This window comes from Neovison vison, chromosome 2, assembly GCF_020171115.1.
Source record: "Neovison vison isolate M4711 chromosome 2, ASM_NN_V1, whole genome shotgun sequence".
Classification (NCBI taxonomy): Eukaryota; Metazoa; Chordata; class Mammalia; order Carnivora; family Mustelidae; genus Neogale; species Neogale vison.
Window position 1 is genome coordinate 20,278,695 of NC_058092.1, and position 16,765 is coordinate 20,295,459.

Below are 16,765 nucleotides of genomic sequence, written 5' to 3' on the forward strand. Positions count from 1 at the left end.
TTTGGTGTCGTGTTTAAGAAACCATTAATCATCTACCACCTCATACCAGTCAGAATAGCTAAAATTAACAAGTCAGGAAATGACAGATGCTGGTGAGGATGCGGAGAAAGGGGAACCCTCCTACAGTCTTGGTGGGAATGCAAGCTGGTGCAGCCACTCTGGAAAACAGTATGGAGGATCCTCAAAAAGTTGAAAATAGAGCTACCTTACAACCCAGCAATCACACTACTGGGTATTTACCCTAAAGATACAAATATAGTGATCCGAAGGGACAAGTACACCCAAATATTTATAGCAGCAATGTCCACAGTAGCCAAACTATGGAAAGAACCTTAATGTCCATCAACAGATGAATAGATAAAGAAAATGTGGAGATACATACATATATATACATTCGTACATACAGTGGAATACCATGCAGCCATCAAAAGAAATTATATCTTGCCATTTACAACTACGTGGATGAAACTAGAGGGTATTATGCTGAGCAAAATAAGTCAATCAGAGAAAGACAATTATCCTATGATCTCCCTGATATGAGGAATTTGAGAGGCAGGGCGGGGGCTTGGGAGGTAGGGAATGAAAAAATGAAACAAGATGGGATCAGGAGGGAGACAAACCATAAGAGACTCTTAATCTCACAAAACAAACTGAGGGTCACTGGGGGGAGAGGGAGGAAGAGGGTGCTTGGTTGTGGACATTGGAGAGGGTATGTGCTATGGTGGGTGCTGTGAAATGTGTAAGCCTGATGATTCACATACCTGTACCCCTGGGGCAAATAATACATTATATGTTAATAAAAATAATTTTAAAAAGAAACCATTAACCATCAGTTGTAGCTGCACTACCAAAAAAAGGGTGGGTGACAAAAAAACTTTTGCCTAATCCAAGGTCACAAAGATTTATACCCATGTTTCCTTCTTTTTTTTTTTTTTTTTGGAAAAAAAAATTTTTTTAAAGAGTTTATTTATTTATTTGACAGAGAGAGATCACAAATAGGCAGAGAGGCAGGCAGAGAGAGAGAGGAGGAAGCAGGCTCCCTGCTGAGCAGAGAGCCTGATGCGGGACTCGATCCCAGGACCCTGAGATCATGACCTGAGCCGAAGGCAGCGGCTTAACCCACTGAGCCACCCAGGCGCCCCTACCCATGTTTCCTTCTTAGAGTTTTATACTTTTTAGATCTTATATGTAGGTCCTTGATCCACTGTGGGGCTCAGTCCCAGGACCCTGGAATCATGACCTGAGCCAAAGGCAGATGCTTAACCCGCTGAACCACCAGGTGCCCCTTGAGCATCTTTTCATGTTCTTATTGGCCATTGTATATTTCATGTGGAGAAATATCTATTTAGATCCTTTATCCTTTCTTTCTTTCTTTTTTTTTTTAAAGTAGGCTCCATGTGCATTGTGGAGCCCAATGCAGAGCCTGAACTCCACCCTGACATTGAGACCTGAGCTGTGACCAAGAATCAGATGCTTAACCAACTGCGCCACTCCGGCACCCCTTCTTTAACCATTTATTTTTTAAAGATTTTATTTATTTATTTGACAGAGACACTGTGAGAGAGGGAACAGAAGCAGGGGGAGTGGGAGAGAGAGAAGCAGCCTTCCCGCTGAGCAGAGAGCCTGATGTAGGGCTCGATCCCAGGACCCTGAGATCATGACTGAGCTGAAGGCAGAGGCTTAACCCACTGAGCCACCCATGTGCTCCTCTCTTTAACCATTTTTTAATTGAGTTTTTTTGTCTTTTTATTGCTGAGCTGTAAAAATTCTTTATACTCCTGGATACTAGACACTTATCATATATATGATTTATATGTTTAAGAAACCATTAATCATCAGTTATAGCCCCACCACCAAAAAAAGAGGGGGGGCAGAAACCATTGCTTAATCCAAGGTCACAAAAATTTATACCCAGGTTTATTTCTAAGTTTCATATTTTTAGATCTTATATTTGGTCCTTGATCCATTTTGCATTATTTTTTATATATGATGTGATGTAGGAATCCAACTTCACTCTTTCACATGTGGATATGCAAGCCAGTGTCCTCAAAGATCTTTTTTTTTTTTTGTCCTCAAAGATCTTTAAGCTTGTTCCTAAAGCTGGATATTCCTGTCTTTTCCTAGGTTTTTTGGTATATCTCTTTTTCACTATGATAGAACTTTGACTCATGTTGCCATGGACATGGACCTGTTTTTGTGTATCCTGCTATTTATTCCTTTTTTTCCCCAGTACTTTATATATAAGGGGTATTAAATAAATGAATTTTCTGTTTGGTCATAGCTTAAGGTAGCAATTTAATAGCTGCAGAAAATAACCCTTTTGGAAAAGTAAGTAAATAGGAAGGAATCCAGTTGTTCAAGATGTGTATCCTTTCTGAGTATCCTAGCCATGTCAGAGGGGTCTTTAAGAGCAGGATCTGGGGGGCACCTGGGTAGCTCAGTGGGTTAAGGCCTCTGCCTTCGGCTCAGGTCATGATCCCAGGGTTCTGGGATCCTCCCGGCGTCGGCTCTCTGCTCGGCAGGGAGCCTGCTTCCCTTCCTCTCTCTCTGTGTGCTTGTGATCTCTGTCAAATAAATAAATAAAATCTTTAAAAAAAAAAAAAAAAAGAGCAGGATCTGGAAGATACACACAGATATACCAGGTATATCAGAGAGTATATGTGAGGACTAGTTCCAGGGATAGGGGCAGGGTTTACCAAAGTGTGCTTGCATATATTATTACTTTACTGCATTTGATCTTCACAGTGATCTTGTCAAGTTTACATTATCATCATCTCCATTTCTAAATGAAAAATAAGGTTTGGAGAATCTTTGTTTTGGGTATTTTTTGTTTTTTGTTTTTTTAATTTTTTAAAGATTATTTGTTTATTTATTTGACAGACAGAGATCACAAGTAGGCAGAGAGGCAGGCAGAGGGAGAGAGAGGAGGAAGCAGGCTCCCTACCGAGCAGAGAGCCCGATGCGGGGCTCCATCCCAGGACCCTGGGATCATGGTCTGAGCCGAAGGCAGAAGTTTTAACCCACTGAGCCACCCAGGGGCCCCATTTCTTTATTTTTTTTAAATTTTATTTATTTGTCAGAGAGAGAGCAGAAAGAAGCAGGGGGAGTGGCAGGCAGAGGGAGAAGCAAGCTCCCTGATGAGCAATGAGCCCAATGTGGGACTCAGCCCCAGGACTCTGGGATCATGGCCTGAGCGAAAGGCAGATGCTTAACCCAGTGAGCCACCCAGGCATCCCAGTTTTGGGAATCTTACGTGACTACTTCTAGACCTTGGAAGAGGCCAAGCCAGAGTTGAACCCTGACATCTCTTTTTACTGTACAATTCTGATTGTCACTAACCAGCCTAGGCTTGCTGCTTGTAAAAAATAAATTAAGACAAAAGGCTCTCTAGACCCTTTTGTTATACCAGGATATACACTGATTTGTAGACTTCCCAGCTCTTTGCCTCTCTTCTTTTTTTCTTACTCCCTTATAAAATGGTTCCTATTTTTTTTCCTCTAGAAATGAATGACTTTTATTATTTTTCCCCTGTGGATCCCATATTTTAATAGATTGCTGTCTACTAACTTGTACTTATTTATTTTCAAAGATTATTTATTTATTTATTTATTTTTAATTTATTTTTTTATTTGATAGAGATCACAAGTAGGCAGAGAGAGAGGAGGAAGCAGGCTCTTTGTGGAGCAAAGAGCCTGATGTGGGGCTCAATCCCAGGACTTTATACTTTTTAGATCTTATATGTAGGTCCTCGATCCACTGTGGGGCTCAGTCCCAGGACCCTGGGATCATGACCTGAGCTGAAGGCAGAGGCTTTAACCCACTGAGCCACCCAGGGCCCCAAAGATTTTATTGATTGATTGATTTGAGAGAGAATGCACACACAAATGGGGGAAGAGGGAGAGAGACAAGCAGACTCCATGCTGAGTGTGGCGCTTGACATGGGACTCAGTATCATGACCCTGAAATCATGACCTGAGTCAAAATGAAGAGTCAGATGCTTAACTGACTGAGCCACCCAGGTGCCCCTACTAACTTGCATTTGTTAATAATGTTTCCCATTCTAATAGTTTTCCACACCATTACTGCTTATCAGGCCCTTGATTAGCACAGGTGATACTTAGCATTACAACACAGGTTTTATAGGGGTCCCTGGGGGGCTCAGTCAGTTGAGTGTCTGACTCTTGATTTCAGCTCAGGTCATGATCTTACAGTCATGACATTGAGCGCCACATCCCACTGCATTGCTCAGCAGGGAGTCCACTGGGACTTTCTCCCAAGAGAGAGATTCTCTCTCTCTCTCTCTATACACCCCTCCTCCCTCTCTCCCTTTCTCTCTCTCTCTCAGTTAATAAATAAATCTTTAAAAAAGACACACATGGGGGACGCCTGAGTGGCTCAGTGGGTTAAGCCGCTGCCTTCGGCTCAGGTCATGATCCCAGGGTTCTGGGATCGAGTCCCGCATTGGGCTCCTTGCTCGGCGGGGAGCCTGCTTCTCCCTCTGCCTCTGCCTGCCTCTCTGTCTGCCTGTGCTCACTCACTCTCTCTCCCTCTGTCTCTGACAAATAAATAAATAAAATCTTTTAAAAAAAAATGTTAAAAAAGACACACACGGATTTTATATATTTCCAGTCAAATGCCAAAACACACACAAAACCAAAACAAAACCATGACATTAGTCCTAGTCTGGGCTGACCAGTCACCTGTAAATGCCCTTTTCCCACTAGAACTTTAAAATACATCAACTCGGGACACCTGGGTGACCCAGTCAGTTAGGCATCTCCCTTCAGCTCAGGTCATGAGCCCCAGGATCCTGGGATCAAGTCCCGAGTTGGGCTCCTTGCTCAGTGGGGAGCCTGCTTCTCCCTCTGCCTACTGCTCCCCCTGCTTGTGCTGTTCCCCCCCTTTCTGTCAAATAAATAAATAAAATATTTTTTAAAAGTACATCAACTCACCAAATTTGCAACTAACTTATATGTACAACACTAAGGTAGAGGTAGATATGGTTTAACCTTTGGAGGAATATTCCTTAGCCATTTGAAGTGGTGTTTATGTGATTATAATAACATACGCAAAGGCTAATGTTGCATGTTTAGAAAAAAGGAGAAAACAAAACCTCATCAGTTCTGTGAGGACAGATGTGTCTGTCTGACTCAGTCATGTCTCTCTGAGCCCACACAATACTTGCAGGCACATAGCATTTAAGTTTTAGGAGAGACAGCTCAGAATTTAAAAAGGCAATCTGAGGGGCGCCTGGGTGGCTCAGTGGGTTAAAGCCTCTGCTTTCGGCTCGGGTCATGATCCCGGGGTCCTGGAATCGAGCCCCGCATCGGGCTCTCTGCTCAGCAGGGAGCCTGCTTTCTCTTCTCTCTCTGCCTGCCTCTCTGCCTACTTGTGATCTCTGTCTGTCAAATAAATAAATAAAATCTTTAAAAAGGCAATCTGACATCATGGTTAACAGCCAAGTTCGGAACCTGTCAGACATGGGTTCATAATCTGGCTATACTATTTACACAGTATGCGGCTGCACTATTTACACAATTTCCTCATCAGAAAAATGAAAATAATGATGCTTCCATCATAAGACAGTTGTAAAGATTAACTAAAAGCATATATATATGGGCGCCTTGTGGCTCAGTCAGTTAAGCATCTGCTTCAGCTTGGGTCATGATCCTAGGGTCCTGGCATTGAGCCCCATATTGGACTCTGCTCAGCAGGGAGCCTGCTTTTCCCTCTCCCTCTCTTTCTGCCCCCATGCCCCCCACCACTTGTGCTCTCTCTCTTAAAGAAGTACATAAAAATCTTTAAAAAATAAATAAAAATAAAAGTGTATGTGAAGGGCACAGTAATGTCCCTGGTACATGGTGAGATAGTGTCCAATATATATCAACTGTTACTATTGCTATTATTATTATTATTACCACCTTTTTTCTCTCTTTATTGAGGTATGAGTTAGGTGATTTTTGACACTTGTATAACTACTGTCTGCAACAAATTGGAAAGTACTTCCATCACCATAGAAAGTTCTTGTGGTACCCTTTCCAGTCAACCCTCCTGCCTCAGAGCAACCACTTTTTGGCTTTTGTCTCCAAAGATTAGTTTTGCCTGTTCTTTACTTAATGTAAATGGAATTAGATAGTATATTTTTGCATGTGTTTGGCTTCTCTTGCTTAGCATAATGTTTTTTAAGTTTCATCCATGTTGTTACATGTATTTATAGTCCATTCCTTTTCATTGCTGCATAGTATTCCACTATGTGGAGAGACTTATTTATCCCTTTTCCATGGATGACCGTTTAGCTTAATTCCAGTTTGGAGCTTTTATCTTTTTTTTTCCCCCTAAGATTTTATTTATTTATTTATTTTAAAGATTTTATTTATTTCTTAGAGAGAGAGAGAGAGTGAGCGAGCGAGCACAGGCAAAGTGGTAGGCAGAGGCAGAGGGAGAAGCAGGCTCCCTGCCAAGCAAGAAGCCCGATGTGGGACTCAATCCCAGAACGTTGGGATCATGACCTGAGCTGAAGGCAGCCGCTTAACCAACTGAGCTACCCAAGTGTCCCTCTAAGATTTTATTTTTAAGTACTTCCTATACCCAGCATGGTCTCCACCTTACAAACCCAAGATCAAGAATCATACACTTCTGGGCGCCTGGGTGGCTCTGGGTTGGGCCGCTGCCTTCGGCTCAGGTCATGATCTCAGGGTCCTGGGATCGGGTCCCGCATCGGGCTCTCTGCTCAGCAGGGAGCCTGCTTCCCTCTCTCTCTCTCTGCCTGTCTCTCCATCTACTTGTGATTTCTCTCTGTCAAATAAATAAATAAAATCTTTGGGGGGGGGAGAATCATACACTTCTACCAACTGAGCCAGCTGGGTGTTCGTGGAGCTTTTAAAAATAAAGCATCTGTGGATATTCTTATGTCAGTTCTTTTTTTTAAGATTTTTTTTTAAAGATTTTATTTATTTATTTGACAGAGAGAAATCACAAGTAGATGGAGAGGCAGGCAGAGAGAGAGAGAGGGAGGCAGGCTCCCTGCTGAGCAGAGAGCCCGATGCGGGACTCGATCCCAGGACCCTGAGATCATGACCTGAGCCGAAGGCAGCGGCTTAACCCACTGAGCCACCCAGGCGCCCCATTTTTTTTAAGATTTTTTAAATTTATTTGACAGACAGAGATCACAAGTAGGCAGAGAGTCAGGCAGGGAGTGGGGGAAGCAGGCTCCCTGCTGAGCAGAGAGCCCAAGTGGGGCTCGATCCCAGGACCCTGAGACCATGACCTGAGCCGAAGGCAGAGGCTTTAACCCACTGAGCCATCCGGGTGCCCTTATGTCAGTCTTGTGTGGACAAATGTTTTAATTTCTTTTAAGTAATTACCTAGGAATGGAATTTCTGGGTCATAGGGTAGATGTAAGCTTAACTTTACATGAAACTGCCAAACAGTCTTTAAGTGATGGTAGCAGCGAGATTTCTTTTTAAATTAAGGGCAGTAATAATCATGACATCTGAGGTATCCAGCATAGTCTGAGAAATAACTTTGGAGTTATATTGACCTGGGTTCCCAGCTGGACTTTGATGTTTATCATTTGTGCGACCCCAGGTAAATTATCTCTTAGACTTAGTCTTACCTGTGGAAAGGGAGTGATAATGAGATCATGTGTAGTAATAGCTAGTGTTCTACATACTAGAGGCATATGAAAGTGGGGGCTGTAGTGCAGGATATAAGCCCCTAGATGGGTTACGTAGTCTGTAAAGAATGTAAAGGCAGTAATACAACTCACTGTAATTCCATTTGCTTTTTATCATCATTGTGCACCTACAATTCTGAGCAGTGTTAGGATAAAATACTTCTTCCTGCCTCCTCCTCCTCCCATATATCACACCACTCAGCAAATTATAGGGACTTAACAAAAATTGTAATTATAATCAATATTTTAAAAAGTTAAACAGGAACTAAGAGGTTGTAACTTGGAGTGTAAATGAGATTTAATCTTTTCTTGCGGGTTCTCTCTCTGTGCACTTTCGGTTTCCTCTAGGTCCCTGATGTGCAAAGCTCACCCCAAACAGCAGTATTTCCAAGGGTCCGGGGAGGCACCAGAGGTCTGTTCCTCTCTAGGGAGCCTTCTCTGCCCAGTCCCTCTTCTCACTTTCTTAAAAGTTTGAGGCTTTATCCCTTTATTTTTTACTCAAATTTTAATTCTGATACGTCATAGGCATATTTTCTTCTGTTGTATTCTACAATGTAATTATAGATGTGACCATATATCTAAGCCAGCCTTAGTTATCAGGGCCAAAATAACTCCTCTTAAACACTCTATTCCTTATAAATAGAGCTTCCCAAACAGGTGTTTTAACTTATAAAGTCCTTTATTAATACTTTTTGTCAATAGTTTCTTTGTATTTTTGTAGAATCTGGTTTGAGCTTTCTCTCTATACTCTCTTCAACTTACCCACCTCTAAGCTAGGTTATACCATGTGAAAATTAATCCTAAGTATCATGTTTATCTACTTGGCCTCTGTCTTCTATACTTGAGAGGCATTACTGATTTGAGGACAAATAAACAGTAATTCTAGAGACATTCATCTATTTCTCAGACAGTAGTTAAGAGCTCAGGCTCTCAAGTGAAAAATCCTGCTTCCTATCCTGTTAGTGGTGCCAGGTCCAGTGTGTATTGGGGCGGGGGGGGGGTACTTTTTACACACCATCAAGCAACTCTCCAACACCAAATGGGTGCCCTACAATATAACTCAATTCTGACACTGTCAGTCTGGGGATAGATAGCATCACATTGCACAGGTGAAGGGCTTAGTCCTCTAAGATGGCCCCGCCCCTTGCACCACGACCTTCAGATGCCAATCACAAGTCCAGGTTGTCACCTGTGCTTTTGACTCACCATCTATAGATTGGAGGTTCCAGCAACCTTCTCCTTGGATTTGATTAATTTGCTAGAGTGGCTCACAGAACTCAGAAACATTTTACTTACTAGATTACCCTTTTATTCTAAAAGGATATAATTCAGGAACAGCCAGATAGAAGAGATGCCTAGGACAAGGTATGTAGGAAGGAGTACAAAGCTTCCACACCCTCTTGGAATGTGCACTCTTCACCAAATCTCCACATGTTTACTAATGCATAAGCCATCTGAACCCAGTTCTTTTGGGGTTCTTTGGAGGCTTCACGTACATAGGCATAACTGACTAAAATATTGGCCATTGGTGACCTAGTCAACCTCCAGTTCCTCTCTGACCTCTGGGGAGTAGGACTGAAAGTTTTTTTTTTTTTTTTAAGATTTTATTTATACATTTGAGAGAGACAGAGACAGAGATAGTGACAGAGCATGAGCAGGGAGCCTGACAAGGGGCTCAGTCCCAGGACCCTGGGATCATGACCTGAGCCGAAGGCAGAGGCTTTAACCCACTGAGCCACCCAGGCGCCCCCAAATACGTATTTCTTTTATAAATTACAATATCACAGCAGGTTACCTAACCTCTCTGAGTATTGCTTTTCTTATCTATGAAATGAGTAGTGATACCTGTTTCTTAAATAGGTTAATGGATATAGAGTGCTGTATTAGTGTCCTGTTACTGTCATACAAAGTTACCACAAACTTAGTGGCTCAAAGCAACACAAATTTCTTATCTCATTTCTGTAGATCAGAAGTCTGACCCAGGTTTTACTACGCTAAAAGCAAGATCTTGACAGGGCTGTGTTCCTCCTGGAGGCTGCAGGGTAGAATCTGTTCCTTTGCAATTCCCAACTCCTAAAGGCTGCTGCATTTCTTGACCCATAAGCCCCTTCTTCCATCTTCAAAGCCAGAATAACAAGACAGATCCCTTTCACAACTACATCTCTCAAGTTCTCTGCAGCCAGGAGAGGTTCTCTGATTTTAAGGACTCATGTGATCCAAGTGTGACCACTTGGATAACCTAGAATACTCTCCCATTTCAAAGAGCTTAACTTTAATCTCATCTGCAAAGTCCCCTTTGCCACCAGACATTACATATTCTTAAGTTCCAGAGGATCAGGACACAGACATCAGGGGCCATTTTTCTGCCTACCACAAGTAGTTAGCTAGCACTGTGCTTGCTCTTTGTAAGCCCTCACTAAGTGGCGATTACTGAAGGCCTGTGATGTGAAGCGACCCTAGGCACAGTAATTTACATCTTGGTGGGAAAATGAAACTGCTGAGGCCAGAAGTTATTCTGACCCAAAAAGAGTGACCAGAGCCACGTGTGGGAGTTTCAGCTGAGTGCCATGGGAATGTGAGAGAGGTTCAGGTCAGCAAGTGGTCTGACAAGTCTGAACAGAGTGAATGCACGTAAGTGCAGAACCCGGAAAGAAATGTGGTTCAACCCAGATGAAAATCTTTATAGGGCAAAGGGTAAGAGGGAAGGAGAAGGCAGAAGAAAAGCATTTCTAACCAGATAGTTACGGGCACACCTGGTAGCTCAGTCAGTTAAGCCTCTGCCTTTGACTCAGGTCGTGATCTCAGGGTCCTGGGATCGAGCCCCATATTGGTCTCCCTGCTCAGCAGGGAGTCTGGTTCTCTCTCAGCCTCTGCTCCTCCCCCTACTTGTGGGTGTACACTCTCTCTCTCCTTTAAATAAATAAAATCTTAAAAAATATCATAAGCCTAACCAGGTTCTTGGGAATTAGATTTGTTCATATTTCTCAATCCCTCCTGCTTGTCCCGCTGGACTCATTTGTTCATTCAGGCAACAGATAATGTTCCAGGCTCTGTTTCTGGCCTTGGGGATATGATGAATACAAGACACAAAGCCTGTTTTCTCAGGCTCAGTCTAGTGGACATTCATGTCAACAGAGAGGGCGCCTGGATGGTTCAGTTGTTTGGGCGACTGCCTTCAGCTCAGGTCATGATCATGGAGTGTCAAGATCAAGTCCTGCATCAGGCTCCTTGCTCAGTGGGGAGCCTCCTTCTCCCTCTGACCTTCCCCACTCTCATGCTCCCTCTCAAAGAAATAAAATCTTTTTTTCTTAAGATTTTAAAGATTTTATTTGACAGGCAGACATCACAAGTAGGCAGAGAGGCAGACAGAGAGAGAGAGTGAAGCAAGCTCCCTGCTGAGCAGGGAGCCCGATGTGGGGCTCCATCCCAGGACCCTGGGATCATGACTTGAGCCAAAGGCAGAGGCTTTAACCCACTGAGCCACCCAGGTGCCCAAGAAATGAAATCTTTAAAAAACAAAATTATGTCAACACAGAGCCATAGTCCAGTGTGACAGGAGGAGCCCACAAGGAAGGGTGTATCTCCTTCCCAAATTTACAGGACAGGAAAGGCATCTTGAAGGAAGTATCCATAAACTGGGATCTGAGCTGGAACGACCAGTTGGCATGCATTGAGCTACAAGTAACAACCCAAGTCAGAAGACCTTAATAATGAACTGAGTGTCTCATTTAACTGAAAGTCCAGAAGTAGAGTAGGCGTCAGTATTGGTTACTCTGGTCAGTCACCCTGGCTCTATTTTTGTGTGATTCCCTTTGACTGGGTTGTCTTCTGTGTGTTGAACGTCACTCTCAGGCTGGTTTCCCTTGTGTGGCAATTCCAAGTGTCCAGCTATACACCCAGCATCTGAGGAAGAAAGGCATCTCTCATAGATTCTTCTGAGAATGAGGCCTTTTTCAGAATCCTCCCAGCAGCTGTGTCCCTGGCATCTGATTGGGGTCACAGGCTTATTTCTGAGCCAATTCCTGTGCCCAGGTGAATGCCATGTCCAATTTGGCTAAGGCCTAAGTTGCTAAACCTATCAGTATGGCAAGGACAGTGGGTTTATACTCACTGAAACACATGGTGTTATTTGGAATAGGGAATTAAGTAAATGAAAATCTAGGTACTGCTAGGAATGAAGGAGGGTGGGAAAACAGACAATAGTATATAGGAATGCCTGGTGACTTGTTCCTTCCTTCTCCCATGTAAGACTCACTTCTGCCACTTGATACCTTGTTTTTTATGGGTTTTCTTTCCTCATTGCTCTGGCTTTACCATGATTCCTCTCTGTGCATGCTTTCACCTTCAGTGTCTGCTACTAACTGCCTCTCTCTCTCTATGTTTCTTAATTCAGACCCCCAAAGCTCAAGACTCTGTCCCAAATAACCTTACTCTACCAGGTTCCACCTACTGAAGTAAGCTCCAGGAGATCAGGGACTTTGTTTTGTATACTGCTGTATCCCCAGTGCCAAACAGTACCTGATATGCAGTGGGTGCCTGACAAATTAAATTATATGCCGAATGGACAAAAGATCAACCTTCTAGTTAATTGCCGGCCTTTGGGTCAGGTATTCCTCTGGGCAAATTTTCTGTGGCTGAGGGGGATGTCCCTGGAAGGGGACATGCCCATGTTAGTGGTAGGAGCAGAAGTTTGTTTGATCTCACTTCCATGGCTTACTTGGTCTGAACTTTAGTTTACGTTTCTGCAAAATAGGATCAATGAAACGTGGCCTTATTTAAAAGGCTCAGGTGGTGGCTCCTGGGTGGCTCAGGCAGCTAAGCATCTGCTTTTGGCTCAGGTTGTGATTCTCACAGTCCTGGGATTGAGCCCTGCATCAGGCTCCCTGCTCAACGAGGAGCCTGCTTCTCCCTCTCCCTTTGCTGCTCCCCCTGCTTGTGCTCTCTCTCTCTCTCAAATAAATAAAGTCTTAAAAAAAAAAAAAAAAAAAACAGGCTGAGGTGTTCAGTATTAAGCGAGATCATGATTATGAAAATACTTTATATATTGTAAGATACTAGGCAGTTTAATTCAATTCTGGTCATTCACATGCACCAGCAAAACACTAATGATGGAAAGGCCAGTTTACCTATTTAGTTCTACTTCTTGGTGTTTCATTTCCCAAGAGAATCTCTTAACTGGCTCTCTTCTTGTCCCTTTCCGTTTGCTCCCCCAGGGTCACTCAGGATGTGTCAACTGTCTGGAGTGGAACGAGAAAGGAGAGTGAGTATGAGCTAGAGCATCTGAGAAGGTGCTGGGGACGGGAGTGGGGAGGCTGAGAGAAGGGACTTTCCTCCTCCTTAGTAGATCTAAGGAAAAGAGACTTTTCTGTGTACTTAAGTTTAGTCCATCACTATCAACACACAGTTGAACAATGAATTGGATGACCACCCAAGCCCTGGTTTTTGTTGTTTTTTTTTTTATATAATCTAATGCCTTTAAGGAATAATGATAAATCCTTAGGACAAAATAGAAGAGACTCAACTAATGTTTACAAGATAACCTTGAATTCCGTGATATCTCCTGTTCATCACACTCTCTGTGGCTTCATTCCCTATGAACAGGGGAGGTGGGGTAGGGGAGTAGGGCCTAGGAACTTGAAGAGACATCAGAAACCTTCATTCTGCTTGCAGTTTGCTGGCCTCTGGTTCCGATGACCAGCACACGATTGTGTGGGACCCGCTGCACCACAAGAAGCTGCTCTCCATGCACACGGGACACACGGCAAATATCTTCTCTGTCAAGGTGAGCAGGATAAGGCATAGAGCAAGTAAGAGGCATGACTGGGTTGTGCACATGGTTGTATTTGCCCATTTGGGTTCCACATACCCCCTGGGGTCACAGACACCTTTGTGATCTGAGCTATCTGACAGTGATTCCTGAAACCCCATCTCCTTTCCATGTTCTCCTTTCTCACTTAGAGCCACAAGGCCAGCACCAGGTGAATTTATATTTATTTGAGTGGTGATGGTGGGGTATGGTTCCAAGCATGAACTTAGATAGCAGGAAGACCTATGTTTGACTCTCTTAATCTGCCTTTTAGAAGCTGTGTGACCTAGGCAAGTCACCTGACCTCTCTGAGCCCTTTTACTCATCTGTAAATACAAAGTAGCTTAGAAAAATCCCCTGGATTCATGAGTAAATGAATAAATAGGCCTTTAATTTTAAAAGGGAAGCAGCACTCCATAGGCTTAGTATTATAGTTCAATGAGATGATTGTAAAAAGGCACCTGCCGTAGGTACTTTTAGCGATTCTACATTTGAGCTACAGATTTGTTGGTGAAAGTGAGCTAAGGAGAGGTGGGAATGGGATTTAAAAATGTCTTCATACCTCTGAAGCCCTGTTGGTGGAAATGACAAGAAGTTTCTTCCTTTTGATCTCAGAAAACAGACATGGGATTATTGGCTCTTAAGTCCACAGAAGCAAATATGGGCCTAATGGAGAGACAGGTCTAGCGCTTAGAGCAATTTGGAAAAGGTAGAATGGGCCCTTTGAGAAGGTTGTTAAGTGTCCAAGCACTGAGGTACTCTCCACAATGGGAACTTACCTGACAGGTTTAAGGTTGGAGGAAATGACCTTTAAGGACCTGTCCAGCCCTGAAATTCTGTAATAAATGTATGTGAGAGAGGCTGTTCTTTGGAAAGCCTCACTAATTTGAGAAATATTTTCCTAATTAGTATCAAGAAGAATTACAAGATACATGAAGAAGAAGGTAGATTTGAGAGCTGAGAACCTACTTATTTCCCTAAACCCTGCCCTCTTCCCAAGCTCTCATTTTCACCTTCTGTTCCAGAGACCAGTCCTAGATAATTTTCTGCAGTTTTTAGAGACAGAACAATGCTGATTCACCTCTTGCATGGCAAACAGACTGTTTTCTGCCCCCTGAAAATTGTTATTAGGTTTAATTTGAATCTGTGGGGTGGGATCTGGGAATGAGATCTGTGCCATCAGCTTTGGCATCGTAGAGCACAAAACGTTGAGTTCAAAAACCAGAATTTGACAGTAGTCTTGATACTAATAGTGAGATTTGGGGCAAGGCCCAAAATTAAATTCACAGACCCTCAGCCTCCTGTGAAAGTGTAGAAAAGGATTCTTCTCTCTTCCGGTAGTAACAATGCAGGTATTTTTATTTAACCCACAAGCTCCCCCTGGTGGCAACTACAGTGTGTGAGGCCTCAAGAGCTCCCTCTTCTGTTGTGCCTGAAGTACATGCTGTTTCCAGACAGGATTAAAGACTACTGGTTGCCTCTAAAAATGATGGAATTCCGTCTGTTTCATCCAGCCCTTGTTCTGGTGAGCCCTTAGACAGTGGTGTGTGGGAAGAGTGAATTGTTGCTCTTTCCTGAACACTTAAGTCAAGTAGGACTGGAGCTCTTTAAATGCAGACTAATGCCCCAACCCCAGCACCGGTTCAGCCTTGTTGTGGTTTGGGAGGAACTTTCAGTTAAGAAAGAAGATAATTAAATTTTTTTAACTCAAGAAAGAAGAGAAAAAGTCCACTAACGCCATACCCAAATATTTTTCTTTCTCAAAGCTAGGTGATAGAACCGCACACCTTTTAAAGATTACTGTTCAGAGCTATATTTATGGCTGTTTTGTTCTTACCACATGTCATCTGGAATATTTTATTCCCAACTTCATCTGAATGGTGGGGTTCTCATTCTTTGTAACAGCTGCAGGGAGATGCTTCCTCCTGATGCTCAACCCTTCCCCAGGGCCCAACATTTGAGCCATTTCCAGTATTTGTCATTACGAGGAGTGCTGCTCTGAGCATTTCTGCACAGGTCCCTTTTTCCTAATAGAAATTTCTCAAGAGTGGAAGTGTGGGATTAAAAGATAGAAACATCTTTTACTTTGCTACCTATTGCCAGATTGTTCTCCAGAAATATTTGAACCCAACTTAAAATACTACTTTCTTCTTAAAACACTGGAAGTCCTTTTCATTTTAAGCCTACTTTGTTATGTAATTCTCAGGTTATCAAATGGTCCTCATGAGGCAGTATTCACATGAGAATCAGACAGACTCGAGTTAACTCAGTGTTAGTGCTGAACCTCAATTTTAAGTGGGTTATTTAAAATATTGATAAGATAAGGAACCTGCCCAGGTGTCTGGCACATGGTAAATACTTAGTAAATGGTAACAACTGTGACTGTCACCTGCTCAGCTCTTACCTGGGGAAGGGTCAGAGGAAAAGGCTTTCTTAGGTAGTTCAGTTTGGCATAAGTCAGGACTATTCCACCGAAGAAAAGGCATATGTCCCAATTTTTACCTTTGGGCCTGTGGGCTGATGCTTGATGCAGTTTCCTTAGTGGAGTGTCTTGGATGGGCTCATTTTCTTACCCAAAATGAAGGAAAGAGGGTGCTAACATCCAGGCTAGTCTTCTTTCCTGGCCAGCCCGACCCACACTGCCTGCCAATCTCTTCTTCGATCTCTCTGGAGCAGTTCCTGCCTCACGCTGGGGACCGCATCTTGATCACGGGGGCAGCCGACTCCAAAGTGCATGTCCACGACCTGACAGTAAAGGAAACGATCCACATGTTTGGAGACCATACAAACCGGGTGAAACGCATCGCCACAGCGCCCATGTGGCCCAACACTTTCTGGAGTGCTGCTGAGGACGGGCTTATCCGGTAAGGGCCTGAGCATGGAGTGGGGCTTGTGCCTCCCCTGCTCCCCCTGCATGTTGGCTCCCCATCCCATCCGCCCCACCGCTTCCTTCCATAGGCCTGGTTCCTTCCTGTCAGCAGAGTTCAGCCTCCTATGTCTGCCCAGGGCACTTTTCTGTGAATATAAAACTGGCAACATTGCTTGTCCTATATCCACTATATCCAGGCCTGCAGGCCTACTGTCACCCAGCAGTCAGCCTCCTCTGGACTTTCACACTTGGTGTTCCCTCCACCTAGTTTTCTCTGTCCCCAGTTCTTCCTTATTTGACTCTTCCTCGCCCTGAGATCACCGTAAGGATCACCTCCTCAGAAGTAGGACACCGCCCCAATCATTCTGTCTCAGCACACTAATTGTATCCTCTCTAACTCCAATCACTATCTGTA

The 16,765-nt window shown here is 43.5% G+C and overlaps 1 protein-coding gene across 3 annotated transcripts in view; it reads left to right on the forward strand.

Annotated features, from left to right (window-relative positions):
- Nucleotides 1–16,765, forward strand: part of WDTC1 (WD and tetratricopeptide repeats 1) — a 70,590-nt gene that overhangs the window by 37,402 nt on the left and 16,423 nt on the right. For all 3 annotated transcript variants that reach the window (XM_044237534.1, XM_044237535.1, XM_044237533.1), the window contains exons 4-6: nt 12,889–12,935; nt 13,346–13,457; nt 16,158–16,345. In XM_044237534.1, the coding sequence (XP_044093469.1) occupies nt 12,889–12,935; nt 13,346–13,457; nt 16,158–16,345 (347 nt within the window). The remainder of the gene's footprint in view (nt 1–12,888; nt 12,936–13,345; nt 13,458–16,157; nt 16,346–16,765) is intronic.